Source organism: Lynx rufus, unplaced genomic scaffold (assembly GCF_022079265.1).
Source record: "Lynx rufus isolate CCGP_SWC_20201006 ecotype Redwood Valley unplaced genomic scaffold, mLynRuf1.p SCAF_19, whole genome shotgun sequence".
NCBI lineage: Eukaryota > Metazoa > Chordata > Mammalia > Carnivora > Felidae > Lynx > Lynx rufus.
Window position 1 is genome coordinate 13,780,200 of NW_025814833.1, and position 22,357 is coordinate 13,802,556.

General features: G+C 48.2%; 1 protein-coding gene across 2 annotated transcripts; it reads left to right on the forward strand.

Annotated features, from left to right (window-relative positions):
- Nucleotides 1-6,253: 6,253 nt before the first annotated feature.
- ZCCHC12 (zinc finger CCHC-type containing 12) lies at nucleotides 6,254-21,913 on the forward strand. Of its 2 annotated transcripts, XM_047081959.1 has the most exons (5): nucleotides 6,254-8,966; nucleotides 18,372-18,892; nucleotides 19,241-19,292; nucleotides 19,510-19,653; nucleotides 20,080-21,913. In XM_047081959.1, the coding sequence occupies exon 5, from the start codon at nucleotides 20,182-20,184 to the stop codon at nucleotides 21,388-21,390; it is 1,209 nt and encodes a 402-aa protein (XP_046937915.1). In that variant the 5' UTR covers nucleotides 6,254-8,966; nucleotides 18,372-18,892; nucleotides 19,241-19,292; nucleotides 19,510-19,653; nucleotides 20,080-20,181; the 3' UTR covers nucleotides 21,391-21,913. The 2 variants fall into 2 exon arrangements, with proteins under 2 accessions (XP_046937915.1, XP_046937916.1); XM_047081960.1 differs by lacking the exons at nucleotides 6,254-8,966; nucleotides 18,372-18,892 and having other exon boundaries at nucleotides 19,151-19,292.
- The last annotated feature ends 444 nt before the right edge of the window (nucleotides 21,914-22,357 follow it).

Sequence of the window (22,357 nt, forward strand, 5' to 3'; positions counted from 1 at the left end):
AATAAACGGTGGCTTCTCCTTTTTTTTGAGAGATTTATTTTTAAGTAATCTCTACACCCCACGCGGGGCTTGAACTCACGACCGTAGGATCAAGAGTTGCACGCTCCGCCGACTGAGCCGGCCAGGCACCCCTCCTTCCCCCCCCCCCTCCGCGCCTTGTGTGAAAATGATCATTCTGGCGGCCGCAAAGCATCTGGCGTTTACAGCATCATGTTACACTATTTACCCTCATTGTACAGAAGTGTGGTAGCTGCGTGACGTTTTCCAATCGCCCTGCTTTTAGAAAGAGTTCTACATTTGAATCTTAGAATGTTAGACTTAGAATCTGAACTCTTTTTGTGTTTCTAAAAACACTTAAAATCAAAAGTGGTTCCTCCCTATCTATCTACCTAATATCTATCATCCATCGATCATCTGCCTATCCATCCATCCTACCCTCCCTTCTTTTATTCCTCCCTCCCTCCCTCCCTTCCTTCCTTCCCCTCCCTCCTTTCCTTCCTTCCCATGGGGTAGATGGAAACTGGAAAAATGATGCTGGATAGCCGCTCCTTGGCAGTGAAATGGGTTGGCTTGGAGCCCAAACCATTTTCTCCCGATGCGAGTGCCGTGTAAACAATGTATGAGGATTAAGGTGAGGTGGGGGCGCTGAGGAGGCTTACGGGCAATTGACAAACCTCAGCCCCGAGGGGAGGCCTGGCTTAACTGTGAGCTTTACACCCGAGAGCTGCGTAGTCTGTAAACAGGGGCCCCGTGGAGACTAGGCCTAGAATTATAGAGGAAGAAGGTACATGAGCCAGGAGCAATCTAGGTTCGCTCTATTTAGTTGATCGTTTTCTTTCAACCAGGAGTGACATTCAAACTGTATGACATAGGGGCGCCCGGGTGGCTCAGTCGGTTAAGCGTCTGACTCTTGATTTCGGCTCAGGTCATGATCTCACGGTTTGGGAGTTCGAGCCCCGCATTGGGCTCTGGGCTTGGGATTCTCTCCCTCTCTCCCTCTCTGCCCCTCCCTTGCTCTCTCTCTCTCTCTCTCTTTCTCAAAAAATAAATAAACTTAAAAAAAAAAAAAACCTATATGACATGGGCACCAACCAGTCAGATCTCATGCCAGCCTGTGCTGTGCGATGCTGGACCAGTCACTTCCCTTTTCTTTGTCTCCATTTGTCACCTGTGAGAAAAGGAGTAAGCGATCCACAGGGGCCCTTCAGGTCTAATATTAATCAATACAATGGCAATTTGGGGTTGTTTACTTTTAAAATTTTTTTCATGTTTATTTATTTTTGAGAGAGAGAGTGTGTGTGTGTGAGTGTCGGGGGGGGGGGGGCGGGCACAGGGAGAGAGGGAGACCCAGAATCCGAAGCAAGCTCTGGGCTCCGAGCTGTCAGCACAGAGCCCAGCGCGGGGCTCCAACCCACGGACCGGAAGATCATGACCTGAGCTGAAGTCAGACGCTTAACCGACTGAGCCCCCCAGGCGCCCCTTGGGGTTGTTTTTAGAAAAGAAGGGAAGCAGATGTAGAAAACTAGCAGCTGACCTAAGACTTAATAGATTTGAAAATTGCAGAGCAAACCGGAGGGTGATCCTATGAGTTAGTGTTTGACTCGAGAACTGGACTAAGAATGAACACCGAATGTCTTATGTCCACGACATCTCCAAAAGCACTAAAGGGAGACCAGGATAGCCCTACCCAAGACGTGAGTTCGCTTTTTTGCTTTACAGCTTTGATGTTGCGGCTGCGTCCCACACTAGCCCCCACCTGCATGCGTAGACAAGATACCTTTCCCCTTCCAAGTCTACTACTTTTTTTTTTTACGTTTGTTTATTTATTTATTTTGAGACAGTAAGAGAGAGAGAGAGAGAGAGAGAGCAGAGGAGGGGCAGAGAAAGAGAGGGAAAGAGAGAGAATTCCAAGAGCCTGATGTGGGGCTCAAACTTACAAACTGGGAGATCACGACCTGAGCCGAAGTCGGATGCTTAACCGACTGAGCCGCTCCGGCGCCCTTACTACTTTCTTGTAGGCTTCTGTCTCCAGCAGCTACCAGCTGCAGGGCTCTCTCACTGGCGGGCAGTGGCTTGTCCAGTCTGGCAAGAGTCCATGTTCCAGACCTTTCCTAACTTCCTCTCTTTTCAGACTCGCCCTGCCTCATTTCCTCTTCCTTCTGACCTCTGCCTCCTTATAAGACATTTGACCATTTCATCCGTGCTCTTGTGATCAAGAAAGGCCAACATGACCTCAGGTTGTGAGTTCAAGCCCCATGTGAAATGTAGAGATTACAGAAAAATAAAATCTTAAAAAAAAAACAAAACACTACAACATGGAAAATACACATTATCAAAGCTTATTTAAGGTTGTTGGTTTAATTAAAATGGACATGTCTTTAGGGTTATCAGGATTACGGGGCACCTGGGTGGCTCAGTCGGTTAAGCATCCGACTTCGGCTCAGATCCTGATCTCGTGGGTTCGTGGGTTCGAGCCCCGCGTCGGGCTCTGTGCTGACAGCTTGGAGCCTGGAGCCTGCTTTGGATTCTGTCTCCCTTTCTCTCTGCCCCTCCCCGCTCACACTCTGTCTCTGTCTCTCTCAAAAATAAGCATAAAAAAAATTTAGAGTTATCAGGATTAAATATAGAACTTTTATCCTGCCCCTGTTTACTGAAAATCACTTAAGTTCCTGTTATCTCTGTTGCAAATTTGTCAGGAAAAAAAAAAAAAAACCTTAAAATAATGATCGACTTTGTCCACTGCCCCATGAAGTTTTGTGGATAATCTACATGTAATTGTTAGGAACAAGTAAGTTGAATACATGTAAATAAGATTAAAAGGTTTATAGGCAAACTTCTAAATAGCTTCCAAAATCTTTAAAGTTTTGCTAAGTGAAATGATGAATAAAGTTAAATTCATTGAGGAACACCTGGGTGGCTCAGTCGGTTAAGCACCTGACAACTTGATCTCAGCTCAGGTCTTGATCTCAGGGTCATGAGTTCAAGCCCCGGGTTGGCCCCCATGCTGGGTGCGAAGCCTACTTTAAAAAAAAAAAAAAAAGTTAAATTCTTGACTATCTAGATCATTTCCGAAAAGGTAAGATAAGAAAACATTACGTAGTGAAAATCAATCAATAAACCACAACGCCATCATCATACCTTAAAAAAATTAACAATAATTGCCTAATACTATCAGATATCCGGTCGGTGTTTGCACTTCCCCAACCGTCTCAATTTGTTGTTGTTGTTGTTGTTTCTATAACGTGTTCGAACTGGGATCCGGGGAGGCTCATGGTCAATTTTTGAACGCCGATGCTTTGTTATGTACAGGGGGCAAGGATTCGGGAGCCAATGATTGTTTGGCCCTCGAACCCTCTCTGCGTTGGCGTCTAGTCGTGAATATGGCCCTGTCCTCACACAGTAGTTTTTCCCCCCTTTCAGGCTGCTGTGACTAAACACTAGTGTAACTGTATTCCACGGAACTCTGGAAAGTTTTTACAAGGGACAGTAAGTCATCTATGAAAGAAGTGAAAACTCAAGGTTGGCCTTGAAATTCAGAAGTTCTTACGCAACCAACACCCAGGTTTCCCTGGGGGAAAGAAAAACCCTACACACACACACACACACACACACACACACACACACACCCCGCCCCACCCCCCATACAACCAAACGCCAACTTTTAATACGTGTAGAGAATGTTTGTGCAAATGGCAATAGAAAGCCTGTCCGTGTTGTGCCATTTTTCCCCCCTCAGAATCAGGGCCAGTATAAGCACGTGTGGTTAAGTACGTGCTCCTTCAACCTGCTGAGTGTACGCTTAGTCATGCAGTCTTTGGTAAGTTGCTGTCCTGAATAGCATTGGGAAATTTTGGTCTACACCACGTGACCGTCACCAGCAGGATATAGTAGGCACGTTGGAGTGAAACAAAGCTGACTGAATTGAACTGTGGAGTCTGGGAGCCGCATTCCTGCTGCGAGGGTCTGCGCTATTCCACGTGTTTATTCCTTCATTCCAGAAGCCTCTAAATGAGGATAGGTTAGGTACGAGATGCCGTGGTGGGTTCACAGAAGGATAGGACTTGCTTCCTGGCTCATTGTTTCTTATAGTCCGAGGGAGGGATGGAACATTTGTTTCATCTTGCGGACAAGTTCTGCCTGGAGATACTGTTTCGAGAAGGATTCTGCGAGTGAGTTTGGGCTCCGTAGGAAGACAGCTAAGATCCATTAGTGACGTCTCTCATTGGGTACTGGTCGGGGGTAACCTGAAGGATTTGTGCCCCATAGCTGCCCTCCTGGGCTAAGGGATGGAGGGAGATGGTCATGTATATAAATAATGAATGATCTTCAAGGCAGAGTGTGAAAAATTAGAGCTATAAAAGGAGGTCCAAATAAAGTGCCGTAGGCAGGGATGTTGGGGCTGGGAGGAGACCCAGAAAAAGCTTTTGAGGAAGGGGTTAGTTGATCTGCAGCTTGAAGTGTCGGTAGAACGTGAACAGATTAAGAAAGGGGAGCATCCTTGTCCTGGGAGGAGTTTGCGTAAAGTCACAGATGGGGGCGGCGGCATGGATCGTGGGAGGAAGATGGTGGAGATAAGCAGATGAGTTAGGAGCTTAGCTGAGAGGTGGTGAGGATCCCCTGTGCCAGAAACATTGGAGAGGAGAGCTCAGGTCTGAACTATGTTAGCGGTGGACTCACCAGGACTTTGTGAACGGACGGGAGATGTTCAAGATGCTATAGAGAAGCAAAGGCTTGAGTGGGGGGTGCGGGATGGGGTGGATGAGAAATATGGATTCCATCTTGGACATGCTGACTATGGATTGTTGGAGGGAACCATTGGGTCATGACTTCCAACAGGGTTGGAGGGCACCCGGGGTGGCAATGAGAGGCAAGCTTCAAGAGTCGGGGTTGTGGGAGCCGGCCACTTGGAAAAGACCAATGGCGTCACCCCCAGAAGAAGACACATTGTAAGCCTCTTGGCACAGGGTGAAGAAACTCCAAATCCGAGCTTGCCACGGGGCAATCGTGGGATGGCAAGCAAGACGTCAGGGTAGAGAGAGCGCTTACCGGCAACTTGCAGCTTAAGAGTGATACAGTGCCGCCATCTGGGGGCTGCGTGTGGAAATGGTAATGGCAGCTTTGTGAATGCCACTTAGTGAGAGGGGACATTATTTTGGCGCCCTCCTCTCAAAACCCTTTTGTAGGTCTTCCTTGAAGTCTTTTTAGCCTGCCTCTATTTCTCTGCCCCTGATGAAGAAAACTATAGGGGCACGTGTTTTCTAGTACCCTGTCTTTCCAGAAGGGTTTAACCCTTGACAGCAGACTACTTCCGGTCAGCTATGGCATCCTAGCGCTGAATTGAGATCTTTCCTGCTGCTGCTGCTGTCCTATAGCTACCGACCAAGGTTCTGGCTTGGACCACAACTCCCTGCTGGGCCCACCAAATCCCTTGTTTTGACTGAGTCACTGGTTGGCTTTGACTCTGGATACTAGAACAGCCTCCTTTTTGCCTCCAGGGGCACCGCTTACTCATTGATGTTTTCTTTTGCCAACCTCCTTTTCCGGAGTGGAACCGGGTCTTCGTCTTTTCATTCATTCCTTCGAGAAACATTTATCGAGTGGCCACAGTGTGCTAAACACTGAGGCTACGTTAGGGAGAAACACAGATGGGGCCCGTCAAAACAATTGTATGACAGTCTAACTGTAAAAACAGAAAACAATCGTATGAAATGTGATCACTGCTCTGAGGGAAAGGTTGATGATGCGGTGGGAGCAGGTAGCAGGGGAATCTGACCAAGTCTTGAAGGGTAGGTAGCAAAAGCTTTTCCAAGGGTGTGATATTTAAGCTGAAATTTGAAGGATTGGTGAGAATTAGCCAGGAGGTAAAGATTCTGAAAAATATGAACTCCACAAGGCTTAGGAAAGAAGGAGCCATCATTCTGGCTCCTGTGTCTTCTGGAATGCTAGCGCAGTAGGGAGATTCAACAGCTTTATACAGACAGTCCCTGGGACAGTCTGGAATCTGGAGTTGGCATGTCAATTAAAGTGACAAGTATGGGTCTAAAATAAAAATAAAAATTACAGTAGCAATAGTCAGGGGTGCCTGGGTGGCTCAGTGGTTAAGTGTCCAACTCCTGATTTCGGCTCAGGTCATGATCTCACGATTTGTGGGTTTGAGCCCCGCATTAGGCTCTGCGCTGATAACGCAGAGCCTGCTTGGGATTCTCTCTCTTTCGTCTCTCTCTGCCCCTCCCCTGATTGTGCTCTCTCTCTCTCTCTCTCTCTTTCTTGCTCTCTCTCTCTCAAAACAAACAAATAAACTTTAAAAAGACAACAATCAGAAAGTTGGGAAACAGAAATAGAGACCCTCCCCACCAAATTCCAAATTAGCCTCCCCTTTTTGGAAAGGAATACATACAAGTAGATAAAGAAATACTAATATTCTTGAAGTCTTAAAGTACTATGTTCTAAGAATTGAGCCAATTTTAAAAATCTCCACGTACACTCACTTGAACTGGAACATAATGTCTTAAATATTCAGATCAGAACATTAGATCTGAACCAGAGTAAGATGTCAAAACCTACTCGAACTTCAGATTCCTCATCAGTAAAACAGGGATAATAATAGCAGCTACATCCTTGGGTTTTTTGGAGACATAATGGAGTTCACACTTGCAAAGCACTCTAAACCAGTGCCTGACTCATAGTAAGCACAAAATACACGTTAGTGTTATTATTTCAGGGCTGACCTGTTCATAGAACTTTCAGGTCGATGGAACACTGAGGTTGCTCTGACACCCTGCCATGGAAAAAAACCAGCTACTCCAGCCACACAAAAAGCCAACCCTGAAGTGGTAAGTGAAAAAAAAAGAAAAAAGCCAAGTATGTTTCATGTAAGTTACCTGGTTTGCGAGGGACACAGGGAGCTATTCTGCAGCTCCTCTTCCTAAGGGATCTCATCTTCCCTCATTCCTGACAGGTAATCTAGTCTCTGCCTAAATACCCCCAGCAGCAGGGGGTTCTCTATTATTGGGGATATGTCATTTCATTCACTGATAGCCAACTCTCACTTTTTAGATCAATCTTTCCATTCTAGAGTCAAAAATCATATTCCTCGCGGATGTATCTACCTGTTAATCCTGCCCCGGGGGAACGGAAGGGAACAAAGTTTCCCACACAATTGGCAACAATGGAACAGGGCGCTACAGTGCAATAGTGTATCACTGTTAAAATTCCTGAATGTGATCACTGTGCTGTGGGCTATCTCTGAGAATGTCCTTGTCCTTGGAAATTACCCACTGAAGTGTGAAGAAGAAGAAGAGTGGAATGATATATGCAATAGTTCTGCAAGTGGTTCCGAAAAAAAGAACATTAGTGTGTAAGTAGTGAGAGAGTCCCAAAATATTCAAAACTGGTGGAATCTGGATAGACGGCGTGGGAGGATTCTACGTAGTAGTCTGGCAACTATTCCGTAATGCTGAAATTATTTCAAAACAAAAAGTTAATTAAAACAATCTTCCCTCTTCCATAGGAGAGCTCTTGAAAGGCTTTGAGAACAATGATCACATTTATCTGATGCTACTTTTCTCTTTCACTCACTTGTTCGTTCGTTCGTTCGTTCATTCATTCATCCTTCGACAAAGATCGATTAAGCATCTGCTTTGGGCCAGGCCGAGAGCGGGGCACTGTGATACAGCAGAGGAGATAGTCCCTTCCACCGGCTCTCATGGAACTTGGGGGCACTTGGGGGAGACCAGGGGTAATCAGCAAGAAGTTCTATTCTTTCTGCCTGGGATAGAATTGTAAAGGAAGAATAGAGGTGGTACTAGGAGGAGCCCACAAGCAGGTTCTGAGCCTAGCCAGTGGCCCCAGCATCTAAGGTCATAGGGATGCAGAGGGCACTAAGCCAGAGAGATTAGCACTCCTTTATGAAAAATCTGTTGGCCGAGGGGAAGGATTTGTGAGCCCAGGTGAACAGCCTCGGACAAGCATTTGACAAGTTGTTCCATCTGTTCCCTTAAATGTCACAGCGCGTTGAAAAGAGATTACCTGGATTTGAATGACAGCTGCTGTGTCCCAGTGATGTAACTATGAAAGAACTGGGATAGCCTCGGTCCCTTGGTGCAGGTTGGAACCGGTCAATGGTAGGCGTCTTTAGCCCGCCCATCACAAAGCTGGGGACTGTCCCAGGTCCCAGAGCCCCAGCGGCACCCCTGCCTCTGCTCTCGCCCCCATCGATCCCAGGACCTTTGCCACACACACAGTTGAGCTTGGGTTTGGGTTGTGCCTAGAAGAGTCCTGAGAACAGAGATCCCAACAGGAACCAAGGCAGTTTCTGTAATAGGATGTGCCTTATAGCTTAGATAGCTAGGCTTTGGAGTTAGATGGACCTGTTTTCAAAACGTGACCTCACCTAAGCTGTGTTACCTTAGGCTCCTTTCTTAACCTCTCTGAGTGCCCGTCTTTATTAAACGTAGCGGCCCACGGGCTAGGGTGGAAGATTAAGGGAGTGTGTAAAGCGGATGCGAAGCCCTTGACCCGATGCCTGGGACTTTGGAACGGTCAATACATATTTATTCCCCTCCACCTCTTTTGGGCGGAGGAGGCAGAACCAGTCTGAGCAAGACTCACACGCCTTGAGGTTTTAAACAGGAGGTTTTAAAATGCAATTTTGGTCTTTTCATGGAGCGACAACGCATGGAAAACAGAACAAAAACAGGCATGCAACAGAGACTCAGACTTTACAAGGATCACTGCCCTTAACCTTCACAGTAACATCGGAGCCGGATGCAATGATACACTCTGTTTACAGGTGTGGAAACTGAGGCACAGGAGGATTAAGTAACTGAGAACTCAGTGACAGACGCCCAAATGGAAGCTAATTGGTCCGGCGGAGCCTGAGGGGCACCACAGAAGCCCTCTGCAGGCCTCTTTTCATTCAAAACTGCTCTCTTTCCCCAGGGGTAACCACCACCCTGACTTTTCTGGTAAGCTCTCCTTGCTTTCTGTTAGTTTTATCATCTCCGTGTGCATGTCTAAGCAATACAGTCTCCCCTGTGTTTGAGCTTTGTGTGAATGGATCTGGGCCATACATTTTTTTTTATAAAGATTTATTAATTTTTGAGACAGAGAGAGAGCACAAGCAGGGAAGGGGCAGAGAGGGGGGCGGGTACAGAACATCCGAAGCGGGCTCTGTGTTGATGACAGTGAGCCCGATGTGGGGCTCGAACTCACTCACGAGCCGTGAGATCAAGACAGGAGCCGAAGTCAGACGCTCAACCGACTGAGCCACCCAGAGCCCTGCCATAAATCTTCTTTTTTAATTTTTTTTAACGCTTATTTATTTTTGAGACAGAGAGAGACAGAGCATGAATGGGGGAGCGTCAGAGAGAGAGGGAGACACAGAGTCTGAAACAGGCTCCGGGCTCTGAGCTGTCAGCACAGAGCCCGACGCGGGGCTCGAACTCACGGACCGTGAGATCATGACCTGAGCTGAAGTCGGACGCCCAACCGACCGAGCCACCCAGGCGCCCCAATCTTCTTTTTTAAAAACCGACTTCTTACATCTGACTTTGGCCCCACGTTGGGCTCTCTGCTGTCAGCGCAGAGGCTGCTTCGGATCCTCTCTCTCTCCCTCTCTCTCTCTCTCTCTCTGCCCCTCCCCCATGCCTCTCTCTCTCTCTCAAAAATAAACATTAAAAAAAAAGAATTAAAAAAAACCCAGCTTTGAAAAAAACCCCAGCTTATTAATGGCTGATTAATATTCCATTATACATATATACTTTATATACGCATTATATATATACACACCCACATTATATAAATATATACATATAGGTGTATGCACACACACTACATATTCTTTATTCATCTGTGGACGCACACTTGGGTTGCTTTCCTATCTTGGTTATTGTAAATGATGCTGCATTGAACATAGGGGTGCAACTCTCTTTTTCAGATTAGCGTTTTCATTGTCTGTGGCTAAATACCCAGAGACATGCTGGATCATGTGGTAGCTCTATTTTTAATTGGTGGAGGAGCCTTCATAACGTCTTCCCCGGGGGTTCCTCCCATTTACCTTCCCATCCACAGCGCGCGAGGGCTCCGTTTTCTCCACGCACGATGGAATACCACTCAGCCATTAAAAAGAATGAGATCGTGCCATTTGTGACAACACGGATGGACCTAGAGGGCGTTATGCAAAGTGAAAGCAGTCCGAGGAAGGCAAATACCATACGATTTCCCTTCTCTGTGGAATCTAAAAAACAAAAACAGGCAAACAACCAAATGGGCTCTTAAACACAGAGAACCAACTGGTGGCTGCGGGCGGGGAGGGGTGGGGGGATGGGCAAAAATAGGTGAAGGGGGCTCAGAGCTACCAACTTCCGGTTATAAAATAAATGAGTCATGGAGTTGAAGAGCACGGCACAGGGAAGACGGCCAACAGTATTGTAATAACATCTGGATGGTGACAGACGGGGACCACCCTAGTGGTGAGCACTGAGTACCGTGTAGAATTATCGAATCACTATGTTGTGCACCTGAAACCCATAGAGTCTTGTACGTCACCTATACCTTCAATAATAAAAGCAAATGTAAGCCACTTATGATTTTTAAAAACACAGATGTTAAAGCAATGTAAAAAAAAAAAAAAAGACAAGAAAAGAAATAAAAATGTAGGGGGCTCCTGGCTGGCTCAGTCAGTAGAACGTGCAGCTCCTGACCTCAGTGCCGTGAGTTCAAGCCCCATGCTGGGCGTGGAGCCTAGTTGAAAAAAAAAAAAAAGTAACTAAATAATAAAGACAAATAAATGACACTGAAAAAATGAAACAAAGACAACTTTATTGTGATACGCCGCACGCTCATACAATTCACCCTTTTAAGGCGTACAATTCAGTGGCTTTTAAAATATTTTCAGAGCTGTACAATCATTGTCACAATCGATTTTCCGACACTCCCATCAGCCCGAAATGAAACCCTGTACCCGTTAGCAGTCACCCCCTTTCCTCTCCCTCCCTCCCCTCCCCAGCCCCTGGAAACCATTAGCCTACTTTCTGTCTCCTTGGACTTGGCTATTCTGAACAACTCCTGTGAATGGAACCGCACGATATGTGGCCTTGGGTGACTGGCTTCTCTTACTTCGCATGATGTTTCCAAGGTTCATCCGTGGATCAGTACTTTATTCCTTTTATCCATCCATCAGTTAATGGGCATTTGGGTTGTTTCCACTTTTTGGCTATTGCTTCTCATGGTGCTATGGACATTTGGGTACAAGTTTTGATGTGGATATATGTTTCCGTTTCTCTTGGGTATTCACTGAGGTGTGCGATTATTGCACGGTATGGTAATTCTGTATTCAACCTGTTGAGGAAGTTCCTGACTGGTTTCCAAAGTGACTGTATCATTTTACATTCCCACCAGCGATATTTGAGCACTCCACCCCATATCCTTGCCAACATCTGTCATTGTCTGTCTTCTTTATTATAGACATCTTGGTAGGTATAGGGTGGTCTCTCATTATGGTTTCCATTGGCATTTCCTGATGGCCAATGATGTTGGGCATCTTTTCATGTGCTTATTGGCCATTTCTGTATCTTCCCTAGAGAAATGTCTGTTCAGATCCTTTGCCCATTTCTAATTGGATTATTTGCCTTTTTGTTATTGAATTATAAAGGCATTTTATTTATTCTAGCTATAAGTCCCTTCTCAGATATACAGTTTGCATGTATTGTCTCTCGTTCTGCGGATTGTCTTTCCCCTTTCCCGGTAGTGTCCTTTGATGTACCAAAGTCTACTTATCCATGCGTTCTCTTCTTGCCTGTGCTTTCATGTCTTAGAAGTTTCTGCCTACCTCAAGGTCACAAATATTTATTTCAACTATGATTTCTTCTAAGAGTTTTTAAATTTTAGCTCTTGTATTTAATTTTTTGGTTTTTTTCCCATTATCGACTTTGTATTAATGTTTTGCTTATTTTTTATGTTTCAAAACGTTTATTTATTTTTGAGAGACAGAGCGTGAGCAGGGAAAGAGCGAGAGAGGGGGAGACAGAGGATCAGAAGCCGGCTCTGCACTGACAACAGAGAGCCCGATGTGGGGCTTGAACTCCCGAACCGTGAGATCATGACCTGAGCCGAAGTCAGATGCTCGCTTAACTGACTGGGCCACCCAGGTGCCCCTTGTATTATTTTTTTTAAGTTTGATTTATCTCAGTAATCTCTACATCCAATGTGGGGCTCTAAGTCGCAACCCCGAGATAGAGAGTCTCATGCTTCCGACTGAGCCAACCAGGCACCCCATAGTTTGTACTAATTTTTGTACATGGTACGAAGTGGGGGTCCAACTTCATTATTTTGTATTTGGACACATAACTGTCCCCGTGTCATTTGTTGCACAGACTCTTCTTCCCCACTGAACGAATGGTCTGGCACCCTTGTGTCGAAAATTGACCGTAAATGTCTGGACTTATTTTTGGACTCTCACTTCTATTCTATTCTGATCTGTATATCTCTTCTCATGCAAGTACCACACAGTCTTGACTCTGTAGCTTTTTATAAGTTTTGAAACTGCGAAGGGTTAATCTTCAAGCTCTTCTTTTTCAAGATTGTTTGGCTATTCTGGGTCCCCTGCATTTCCACATGACTTTTACCACCAGCTTGTCAATTTCTACCAAGAAGCCAACCAAGATTATGATACGGATCACGGTGAATTTGTAGATCAATCTGTAGGTCACAATCTTAGCAACATGAAGTCTTCCAATTTGTGAAAATAACGTATCTTTCCATTATTTAGATCTTTCATTTCTTTCAGTGATCATGTGTGGTTTTCATGGTGGGAGTCTCACACTTTTAAAATTTATTCATAAATATGTTCTTTTTTGAAGTTACTGTAAATGGATTTCTTCATTTCATATTTGGATTGTTCATTGCTAGCGTATAGAAATACAACTGAGTTTTGTATATCGATCTTGTATCTTACAACCACGTTGAACTAGTTTTCCAGTGGCTTCTGTAGGCTTTTCTATATACAAAAACATATCATCCACAAATAGAGATCACGTTACTTGTTTCCAATGTGGATGTTGCTTATTGCTTTTTTCTGCCCTAATTTCCCTGGCTAGAACCCCCATCTCTTAGGGTCGCTAGACCCAATTCTAACTTGGGGTGGGGGCTGATCCCCCAGTGAACACCAAACAATTCTCAGATACCACCAAGGTGTCAGAGAATTCAACTTAATTCTGACACTGTCTACCCGGAGGTGGCATCAGACGCCATAGTTAAAGGGCTTAGCCTTACAGGACAGTCCCCCACCCCCACCACAGATGCCAGTCTCAAGCCCAGGCTGTTACCTGTGCTTCTATCTGGCTACACGTTGGAGGTTCCAGCGACCTTCTCCTTATTTATTTTTGAGAGAGAGTGTAAGCGGGGGAGGGGCAGAGAGAGGAAGGCAGAGGATCCAAAGAGGGCTCTGCGCTGACAGCAGCGAGCCCGGAGGCGCGGGGCTCGAACCCGCAAACCGCAAGATCATGACCGGCGCTGAAGTCGGACGCTCAACCGACTGAGCCACCCCAGTGCCCCTCTTGTTTGCTTTTTAATATCTGCAAATGGATACTTAATTCATTAGCTTTTGGCCTTTCACCATTGCTAAAAGACACTTTTTCCTTCTAAGCACTGCTTTGGCTGCATCCGAAGCAGTTTCAATGTCTTTTCACTGTTGTTCAACTACAAATGTTCTGTGACTCCACTATTGCCTTTCTAATACCCAGCTTTTTCAGTTGTCTTTTGTAATTATCGATTTGTAACTTCTTTGCATTATGGTCAGATTCCAACTTTTTGAAATGTGGCTTGCCTTCCGGCTTGGGACATGGTCACGTTTCATCAACCTTGTGCACGTGTATTCTGTGGTTGTTGGTTGCAGTGTTCTATATAATGGCTGTAAAGCTCAAGTTATTGATTATGTTGTTCAAAAATTCTATATCCTTGGAGACCCTTTTTATGTCTCTTGGATGAAGTACGGGGTGGGGTAGACCTCCCACTCGGATTATTGTATTTGTCTATTTCTCCTTTTAGTAAGTTAACTTCTCCTTTATATATCTTGAGGTTTTGTTATAAATGCATAATCACTCCTGGTGAATTGAGTCTTTTATCATTAGGAAATGTCCTTCTACATCTCGAATAATGCTGTTCGCTTTTGAAGTGTATTTTGTTTGAATATCTCTATACAAGTGTTCTATCGCTTATGTCATTATTCGGGTGACTTAGCTCTCCCCATCTTTTTATGGTCAACCTATCTGTATCCTTATATTTTGAATTTGTCTCTCTCAAAAAGCATACAGACGCACTTATTCATCCTACTTGATAATACTTGAGCGTTTAGCTCATAAACATTTGTTTATTTATTTAAAAAAATTTTTTTAACGTTTGCTTATTTTTGAGACAGAGAGAGACAGAGCATGAACGGGGGAGGGTCAGAGAGAGAGGGAGACGCAGAATCCGAAACAGGCTCCAGGCTCCGAGCGGTCAGCACAGAGCCCGATGCGGGGCTCGAACTCACGGACCGCGAGATCATGACCTGAGCCGCAGTCGGACGCTTAACCGACTGAGCCACCCAGGCGCCCCTTAGGTCATAAACATTTAATAAAATCATTGATACATTGGGGTTTCAAGCTACCATTTTATTTTGTGCTTGTATTGGTTCCCCCTGAGTTTCTTTTGCCTCTTCTTTCTTGATTTAAAAAGAATTGACTTAAAAGGAATTTTTAAAAATTTTTCGGTTATTTTCCATCTCCACTAGTTTGAAGATTTACATCCTGTTGTTGTTATTTTAATAATTACATCCTATTATTGCCTACATACATAATTACCTTTGATAAAAGTCTAGATGTAAGTACCTAAGTCCCTTCCGATGTGATACAAGGCCCTTAGAAAACTTGAACTCCATTTACGCTGCTTCTGACGTCTTTTCTTATTGTAAGGTCCTTGCAAGTTTCTTTTTTAAAAAACAGAATGGACGTTTGTGTGATTCCTTCTTCCATCCGTATTCACTCATATTGCCCACGTACTTTCCCTGCTCTCCATTCCGTCCTGCGTTTCCTTCTTCTAAGATAATTTTCCCCCTGAAGTACATCCTTTAGAATCTCCATTAGGGCAGTCTGCCGGTGGCAATCTCTCTTAGTTTTTCTTTGCCTAAAAATATCTTGCAATCACCCTCTCGTTGAGTATTTCCATGAAAGATGCCGCCCTCAGGGTCTCAGCTTAGGCTGGGGAGGGGTCTTTCATAAGCGTCCCGCATCCGGGCTTTGGCTTCTGATGAGCCAAAGAGCTCGAGCGTGAAGTGTCTGTAAGCCCTCAGCTACTTCGATGGGAGAACAATGTCTATTTCAACAGGGCTGCTGGAGAGGCTTAAGTGAGATAATGGATGGAAAATTCCTGACAGAGAGGAGCAAAGCAACCAAAGGTAGCTATTATTGGTTCCACCGAAAGTTTTAGTTCCTAACCATCAACTTTTCGAAAGTTTATGCTTTTGCAATTGGCAAATAAAATGCGGTCCCCCCTTAGAGCCACCAGAGCCTGAATCTTTGCCATTGGAAGTGGCCCCCGACACCCCAAAACATGCAGCCAGAGATAAGGGATGTTCAATAACCGACTAGAGCCAGCTTAGCCACCCTCCTCCCAGGTCTGCATGGAAAGACCCTCTTTTTGTTCTCAGGACCCAACCCAGACACCTGGTACGCAATCCATTTCTTTTTTTTTTTTTTTTAGTGTTTATCTATTCATTTGAGACAGGGAGAGAGGGGCAGGGAGAGAGGGCGAGAGAGAATCCCAAGCAGGCTCCACGCTGTCAGCGTGCAGCCAGATGCGGGGCTCGATCCCACGAACCGCGAGACCAAAACCAAGACTTGGGGGCTCAACCGACCAAGCCATCCGGGCACCCCCTCACACTCCGTTTCTTTTCAGCAATCTTGTAGAGCTCTGAGGTCTAGTCTTTGTCTTTTCTGATGCCGCCAGGGCCGGCTGCAGATCACCTGACTTGGTGATGAGACCCTTCAAATTCGGAAAAAGAATCTGCTGAGAGGCCAGGGGCAGATGTCGTGGTCCTGGGGGGCCAAAGGAAGAGTATGAAGTTAGCCCATAAGCTACTGCTGACCTCAGCCCTGGGTCTGCAAGGTGACCAGCCTGCCTTCTCCCCACCTCTATCACCCCATCCTACTCTATCCCGTCCACAAGAGACAGGCCACAATCCTGAGATGGAAGGTGCTTCGCCTCCAAATCTGGATTCTATACTTTAAGGAATTCTAAATACTAAGGTTGGAAAGAAGAGTACAGAAAGGGCAGGAGCGGGGGCGGGGGGGCCTGGGTGGCTCTCAGCCGGTTAAGCATCCGACTCTTGATTTTGGCTCAGGTCACGATCCCACTTTGCCCATGTTCTCTCTCTCTCTCTCTCTCTCTCTCTCTCAAAATAAATAAAGAAACTTAAAAAAAAAGAAAGAAAGCAGAAAGGAGCAGGTGAAGTACCTTGAGTGCTAAAGAGGAACCCAACAGTAGCTTGAAGGGCACCCCACTGTTGACTCACTTCCAGCCATCACCAGTCACGAAAAAGCAACAGCAACTGCTTTGTGCGTGGGCCGTCCACTCGTGCAACGCATGCCCCCGGCACCCTGGCCCCCGAAAAGTCCCAAGTGGGGAAAGGAGCCATGCTGTTCCAGAATAAGGGGAACGAGGGTGTTACGGGCTGAATTGTGTCCCTCCAGAGCACACGTGCGGGAGCCCTGGCCTCCGGTACCTCAGGACGTAACTGTAGGTGGAGATGGGCCCGTAAGACAGGTGACTGAGTCAGGATGAAGCTGTCAGAGTGGGTCCTAGTCCAATCTGACTGGGGTCCTTAGAAGAAGAGGACATTTGAAGGTGGGAGCAGGTACACGCAGACCCTGGGAAGAGGCAGCAAGAGTGCAGCTGTCTGCAAGCCAAGGGGAGGGACCTCAGGGGACACCAATCCTGTGTGCACCTTGATCTGGATTCCTAGCCTCCATACCTGTGAGGAAATAAATGTCCCCTGTTTGAGCCACCGGCTCTGTGGCCCCCCGGTTATGGCAGCCCCAGCAGTCTCATACGTGGAGCCACTGACTTCCGACCCATTCACTCTGGACAGACTCCCTTTCACGGAGTTGCTCCTTCTCTGAGGCCAGTGATGCCCAACCCGGCAAAGGAGGGGTCTGCTCAAGAGCTCACAGAAGGGCGACCTAGAATGCAGTCTTCGGGTTGAGAAATGGAAGAGCTCCATCACCAGCAGAGAGCTGTGGCTCGGGGGGGGTCTAGGCGAGTTGCGTTGGGTGTTAGTCCTCATACTTCTTCCTCAAGTACAAAATGAAGGAGAAAGATATTAAATGGAGAAAGGTTGGAGGGGGGTGGTTTTTAACCATTACTGGACCACAGGCCCATCTAAACATGTGCAAAGCTCTGGACTCCGAGAAATATAGAGTCTGTATTAGTTTCTTGTGGCCGCCCTAACTAATTACCAACTCAGGGGCTTAAAACAATTTATACTCCGGAGTTCTGGAGACCAGAAGTTCAGCATCAGTTTCTCTGGGCTCAATTCAAGGTGTGGGCAGGGCTGTGCTCTGTTCTTTGCCTCTTCCGGTTTCCGGTGGCCGCGGGCACTTTTGCCTGTGGCCACGCCACTCTAATCCCTGCATCAGTCTTCAACATCACCTTCTCCTCTTCTGCTTGCGTCAGCTCTCCCTCTTCTTCTGTCTTACAAGGACGCGAGATTGCATTGAGGGCCCACTCAGATACTCCTGGAGCATCTCCTGACGGCGAGATCCTTAATCTAACCACATCTGCAAAGACTCTTACTTTATACAAGGTTAACATCTGCAGGTTCCGGGGATTGGGACTTGGTATATTTGGGTGGCCATTATTCAGCTTCCTACAGAGTCCAGAATCTTTGCATCCAATTTCAGGCAGACCGTGGACCCTAGGTAGGAGCGTCCGCTCTGGAGCTGCATTTCACCCAAGATATGCTATAAACGGATACGTTGGAGGCAGGTCCATTTACTAATTCACCATCCTCCTACATCCTCTCGGGATGAACTACAGCGACTTAACAAAAATCACACCCAGCTCTTGTCCTAGTCGATCGGAATCCCCGGAAGCGGGGCCCGGGAATCTGCATTTCTAACCAGCTCCCTCCTCCCCCCCCCCCAAATGATTCTCATGCAGCCAGACTTGCACCCATACCTTAGTGAGTACCCGTTAAGGGCCCGGATGCCCGAGTGCCTTCCTTGTGACATGGACACGCTACCACCTCCCTCACAGTAAAAGAATTGTGTAAGTCTATTTGCACAGAGCAAGCGCTGATGCTTTTTTTTTTTTTTCTCCCTTCCCCCTATACAAAGGTGAGCCGCTTTTATTGTGTGTTTGGTTTCGATCCCATTCGGTGTTTAATGCGCCGGCCCCAAGGCGCGGAGTTGAGCCAAGAGCGAAAAGAGGGAGAAGCGGGCAAGAGTCGCAAACTCTTCCAGTCCAGGCACCGAAGCGGCCTTGGACGCCCGCCGGCCCTTCTGCCCACCTCACCCCGCCCCCCTCGGGCGCACATTTGCATCCGGCTCGAGACCGCGCGGGGACCCGCCCCCGCGCCCCGCTGATTGGCCGCGCCGGCTCTCTCGTCACGCTCTTTTGTCTCCGTGGGCCGAAGATAAAAGCAGCGGCGGCTGCCGTGGGAACCGTGCTGTCTGGGCTCAGCTACCCCTCGCTGGTGGCGGGGGGCGCCGTGCGGAGCAGCTCCGCGGGCAGCTCCGGGTCGCTTAAGCGGCCGGGGACGTGCCCGTCCTCTTCCCTCGCAGGGCCGCGGAGACCGGAAGGCGGCATCCGCAGCTGGCAAGGCCCGAGGGTCCGCAGCCCACCGAGCCGAGCACAGGTAAAGAAAGGGGGGCGCGATTGCCCGGCGGCGGAGAGAGGAGGGGCACCGGTCCCGGGTGGCTCCCCGCCTGGGGGAACCGGGGACGGCGAGGCGGGGGGAGGAGCACGCCCGTGGACCGGCAGCGCTGAGGGAGGAGGTGGGGTTGCGCTGGATGCCGCCTAATGGGTAGGATTTGCCTGGATTGAGCGGCGGGGCCTTTTCGGGGAGGGGGGACGAAGGGTCGGGGTGGGGGGAGGGAAGGATGGCAAGCTGTCTGCCTTGAACCCCCTTTGCATCTCTTCATCTCTTCTGGAGAGGGCTGTGTGGGTGTGCGTGTTCAACTCCTATTCCCTATCTCCGTGGCAGGCCATCAAAGCCGAATCCGAACTTGAATTCTGTGCGGCTGATTGCAGAGCTGGTAGGCCGACCACTTCCCGGGGGAAATGTAATGGGGCGGGGGTCGCTTTGGCTTGTGCTCAGAAGGTGGGAGAGGGAATTTTCCGCCTACCCACAGCGGAGGCAGCGGGGAGGGGGGTGGGTGGCGGGGGTGGAGGGAGCGGGATGAGCGAGGAGGCTGCTCCTGACCCTTCCCTTCCCTACCCTCCGCCGCGGCGGCGCAATCTTGACGCCCGGAGGTCTCGGATCGGCGACCCCCCCCCCACCCGCCCCGGTGGACAGAGATCGGCTGTTAGCCTGGAGACGAGCTTTCTCGCGGAGGCCACCGGTTGCAGAAGCTGGAAGTGAAATAAAGGCGCGCGCGCGCCCGTTCCTGCGCTCCTGTAAGAATCTGAGACATAACCGGGGCGGGGGTGGGGCGGGGGGACTTTCAGAAGGGGGTGTGGTTGGGACCTGAGACCAAGAGGTTAATGAGATCTTACGGATTCCGACAAATCTGTGACCACTGTGCTCTATTTTGAGAGGCCAATATCAGCTTCCGTACACACGATTACACTTAGAATTAGAAGCAACAGTTGCCCTCCCTCCTGGACGACTGGCTGGATGTGGCCGTAAAAAGCACCCTGCTTACACCGAGACACCGGCTGGCTCCGTGAGGTTGTAATCGCCAGTCTCCCAGAAGATATTTTTAGGGAGGTGGGCATATATAAGATGCACTGTAGGATATGCAGGAAGGGAGAGAGTAATACGACTGCAGCCAATTCCCTTATTAACTGCCACCCGGTTTTTTTTCTTCTTCTTCTTTACAGCCCCTACTGAGATAGGAGAGTCCCCCAGCACGCCTGCACATTAGGCTAACCCACAAAGCCTGAGCGTCTTGTTCCATTCGGACACCCCGACCGTCATCAGTCATGGCTAGCATCATTGCGCGCATGGGTAATAGCCGGCGGCAGAACGCACCCTTGCCGCCGTGGGCCCATTCTATGCTGAGGTCCCTGGGGAGAAGCCTCGGCCCTTTAATGGCCAGCGTGGCAGAGAGAAATATGAAGTTGTTCTCGGGGAGGGTGGTGCCAGCCCAGGGGGAAGAAACCTTTGAAAACTGGCTCATCCAAGTCAATGGGGCCCTGCCGGATTGGAATATGTCTGAGGAGGAGAAGCTCAAGCGCTTGCTGAAAACGCTTCGAGGCCCCGCCAGGGAGGTCATGCTTTTGCTGCAGGCGGCCAACCCCAATCTAAGTGTGGCCGATTTCTTGCGTGCCATGAAATTGGTGTTTGGAGAATCGGAAAGCAGTGTGTCGGCTCACGGTAAATTTTTTAACACCCTGCAGGCGCAAGGGGAGAAAGCCTCCCTTTATGTGATCCGTTTAGAGGTGCAGCTCCAGAATGCTATTCAGGCGGGGATCATAGCTCAGAAAGATGCAAACCAGACCCGCCTGCACCAGCTCCTTTTAGGGGCCGAGCTGAACGGGGACCTGCGCTTTAGGCTGAAGCATCTTCTCAGGATGTATGCAAATGAGCAGGAGCGCCTCCCCAGTTTCCTCGAGTTGATCAAGATGGTCAGGGAGGAAGAGGATTGGGATGACACTTTCCTTAAACAGAAACGGCCCAAAAGATCCGAGTCACTGGTGGAGAGGGCCACCAGCCTGATGGCATTTCAGGGCTCCCCGCAGATAGTGGTCGGCAGTCCCGACTGCAACGTGATAGAGATAGATGATGCCCTCGATGACTCAGATGAGGATGTGATCCTGGTGGAGTCTCAGGACCCTCCACTGTCATTCACGGCTTCTCCGCTCCCCAGACGCAGGGCCAGACCTCGGGACCAAGTGCTAGTCATCGATTCCCCTAGCAGTTCCCGGGCTCAGTCTCCTTCCACCAGCGGGGGTTCTGGGCATAAGAATGATGGTTCTAGGCACCTGCGTAGAACCCGGAAGCGAAAACACACAATCCGCTGCTCCTACTGCGGCGAGGAGGGCCACTCAAAGGAAACCTGTGACAATGACAGCAGCCGGGCCCAGGTGTTTGAGAATCTGATCATCACCCTGCAGGAGCTGACCCATACAGAGGAGGAGGGACCCAGAGAGGCCCCTGGCCAACAAGATGACCCTTCTGAGCTGCAGTGAGCTGGTGTCCCCTAGCCTTAAATGAACCCTAACCCATATTCTGAGTCCAGCAATGGGACAACTGGGGAGGGGCGCTTCTAATTGCATGAATCCACAAAGCAGCTTTCCTTTGGGAGTGGAGTAGAGAGGGTCTTGAATACCAGCACAGTGGAGGGAGACAGCCTGACCTCTGTCCTTGCTTCCCCAGCCCCCCTGCCTAAGGGCCTGTTTTCTTTGTGCGCTCATTTCCTCGCTGGCTCTGTTCTCTTTGTGAAAGTGGCATCATTCATTGTTAAATCTTCAAACAAAGAAAAGTACAAGAAAGTAAAGTACAAGTTACCCCCAGCTCTCCACCCCGATCTAACCGTCGTCATCCCTTTGATGGACGTCCTTCTAGATACTTCCCTATACCTGTGTACCCAGGTAGATGTATGTATAGATAAAAATGATCACATAGAAGTGCTGTTCTATAGTCTGTATTTTTTCACCAAATGATATATGTCGTGGGCTTCTTTCTATGTCAATAAATATTTATCAGCATCGATTTTAATGTCTCTGTTACTCTTTTAGGGAGAGGTAAAGGGAAAAGGAGCAACATAGCAGAAAGCTATACAGGGATGGGTTTGTACCCCGAGGTGGGGTTTTTATCGACCTCAATTTGCAGAGGGAAGGGAAAAGGGAAGAAGGAAGAAGAGAGGGCTGAAACCGTTCCCAAAGGTAGATGGACGGAGCCCCTTACAACGGGCCTGCCCCTCGGGTCAGACAAGCCAGGCTACGGTGCCCGCTAGTTGGATAGCAGTGGGGCGGTGCTTTCTCCTCTACTGGATTCAAAGGAGTCCGGTGCTGAGGTACTAGCCCCAAAATAGGGCTCCCAGGGGCACCATTCCTGGTCACTTTGAGGAAGAGCACTTCTTCCTCTGGGTGCATCCCTGGGATTGCTGTTGCTGCTGCTACTTGTGGACATCCCGGGTCACAACCGGGAATGTCT

Bases quoted from the DNA above. Each gene is read 5' to 3' on its own strand.
- ZCCHC12 (XM_047081959.1), top strand. From the start codon at position 20,182: ATGGCTAGCATCATTGCGCGCATGGGTAATAGCCGGCGGCAGAACGCA.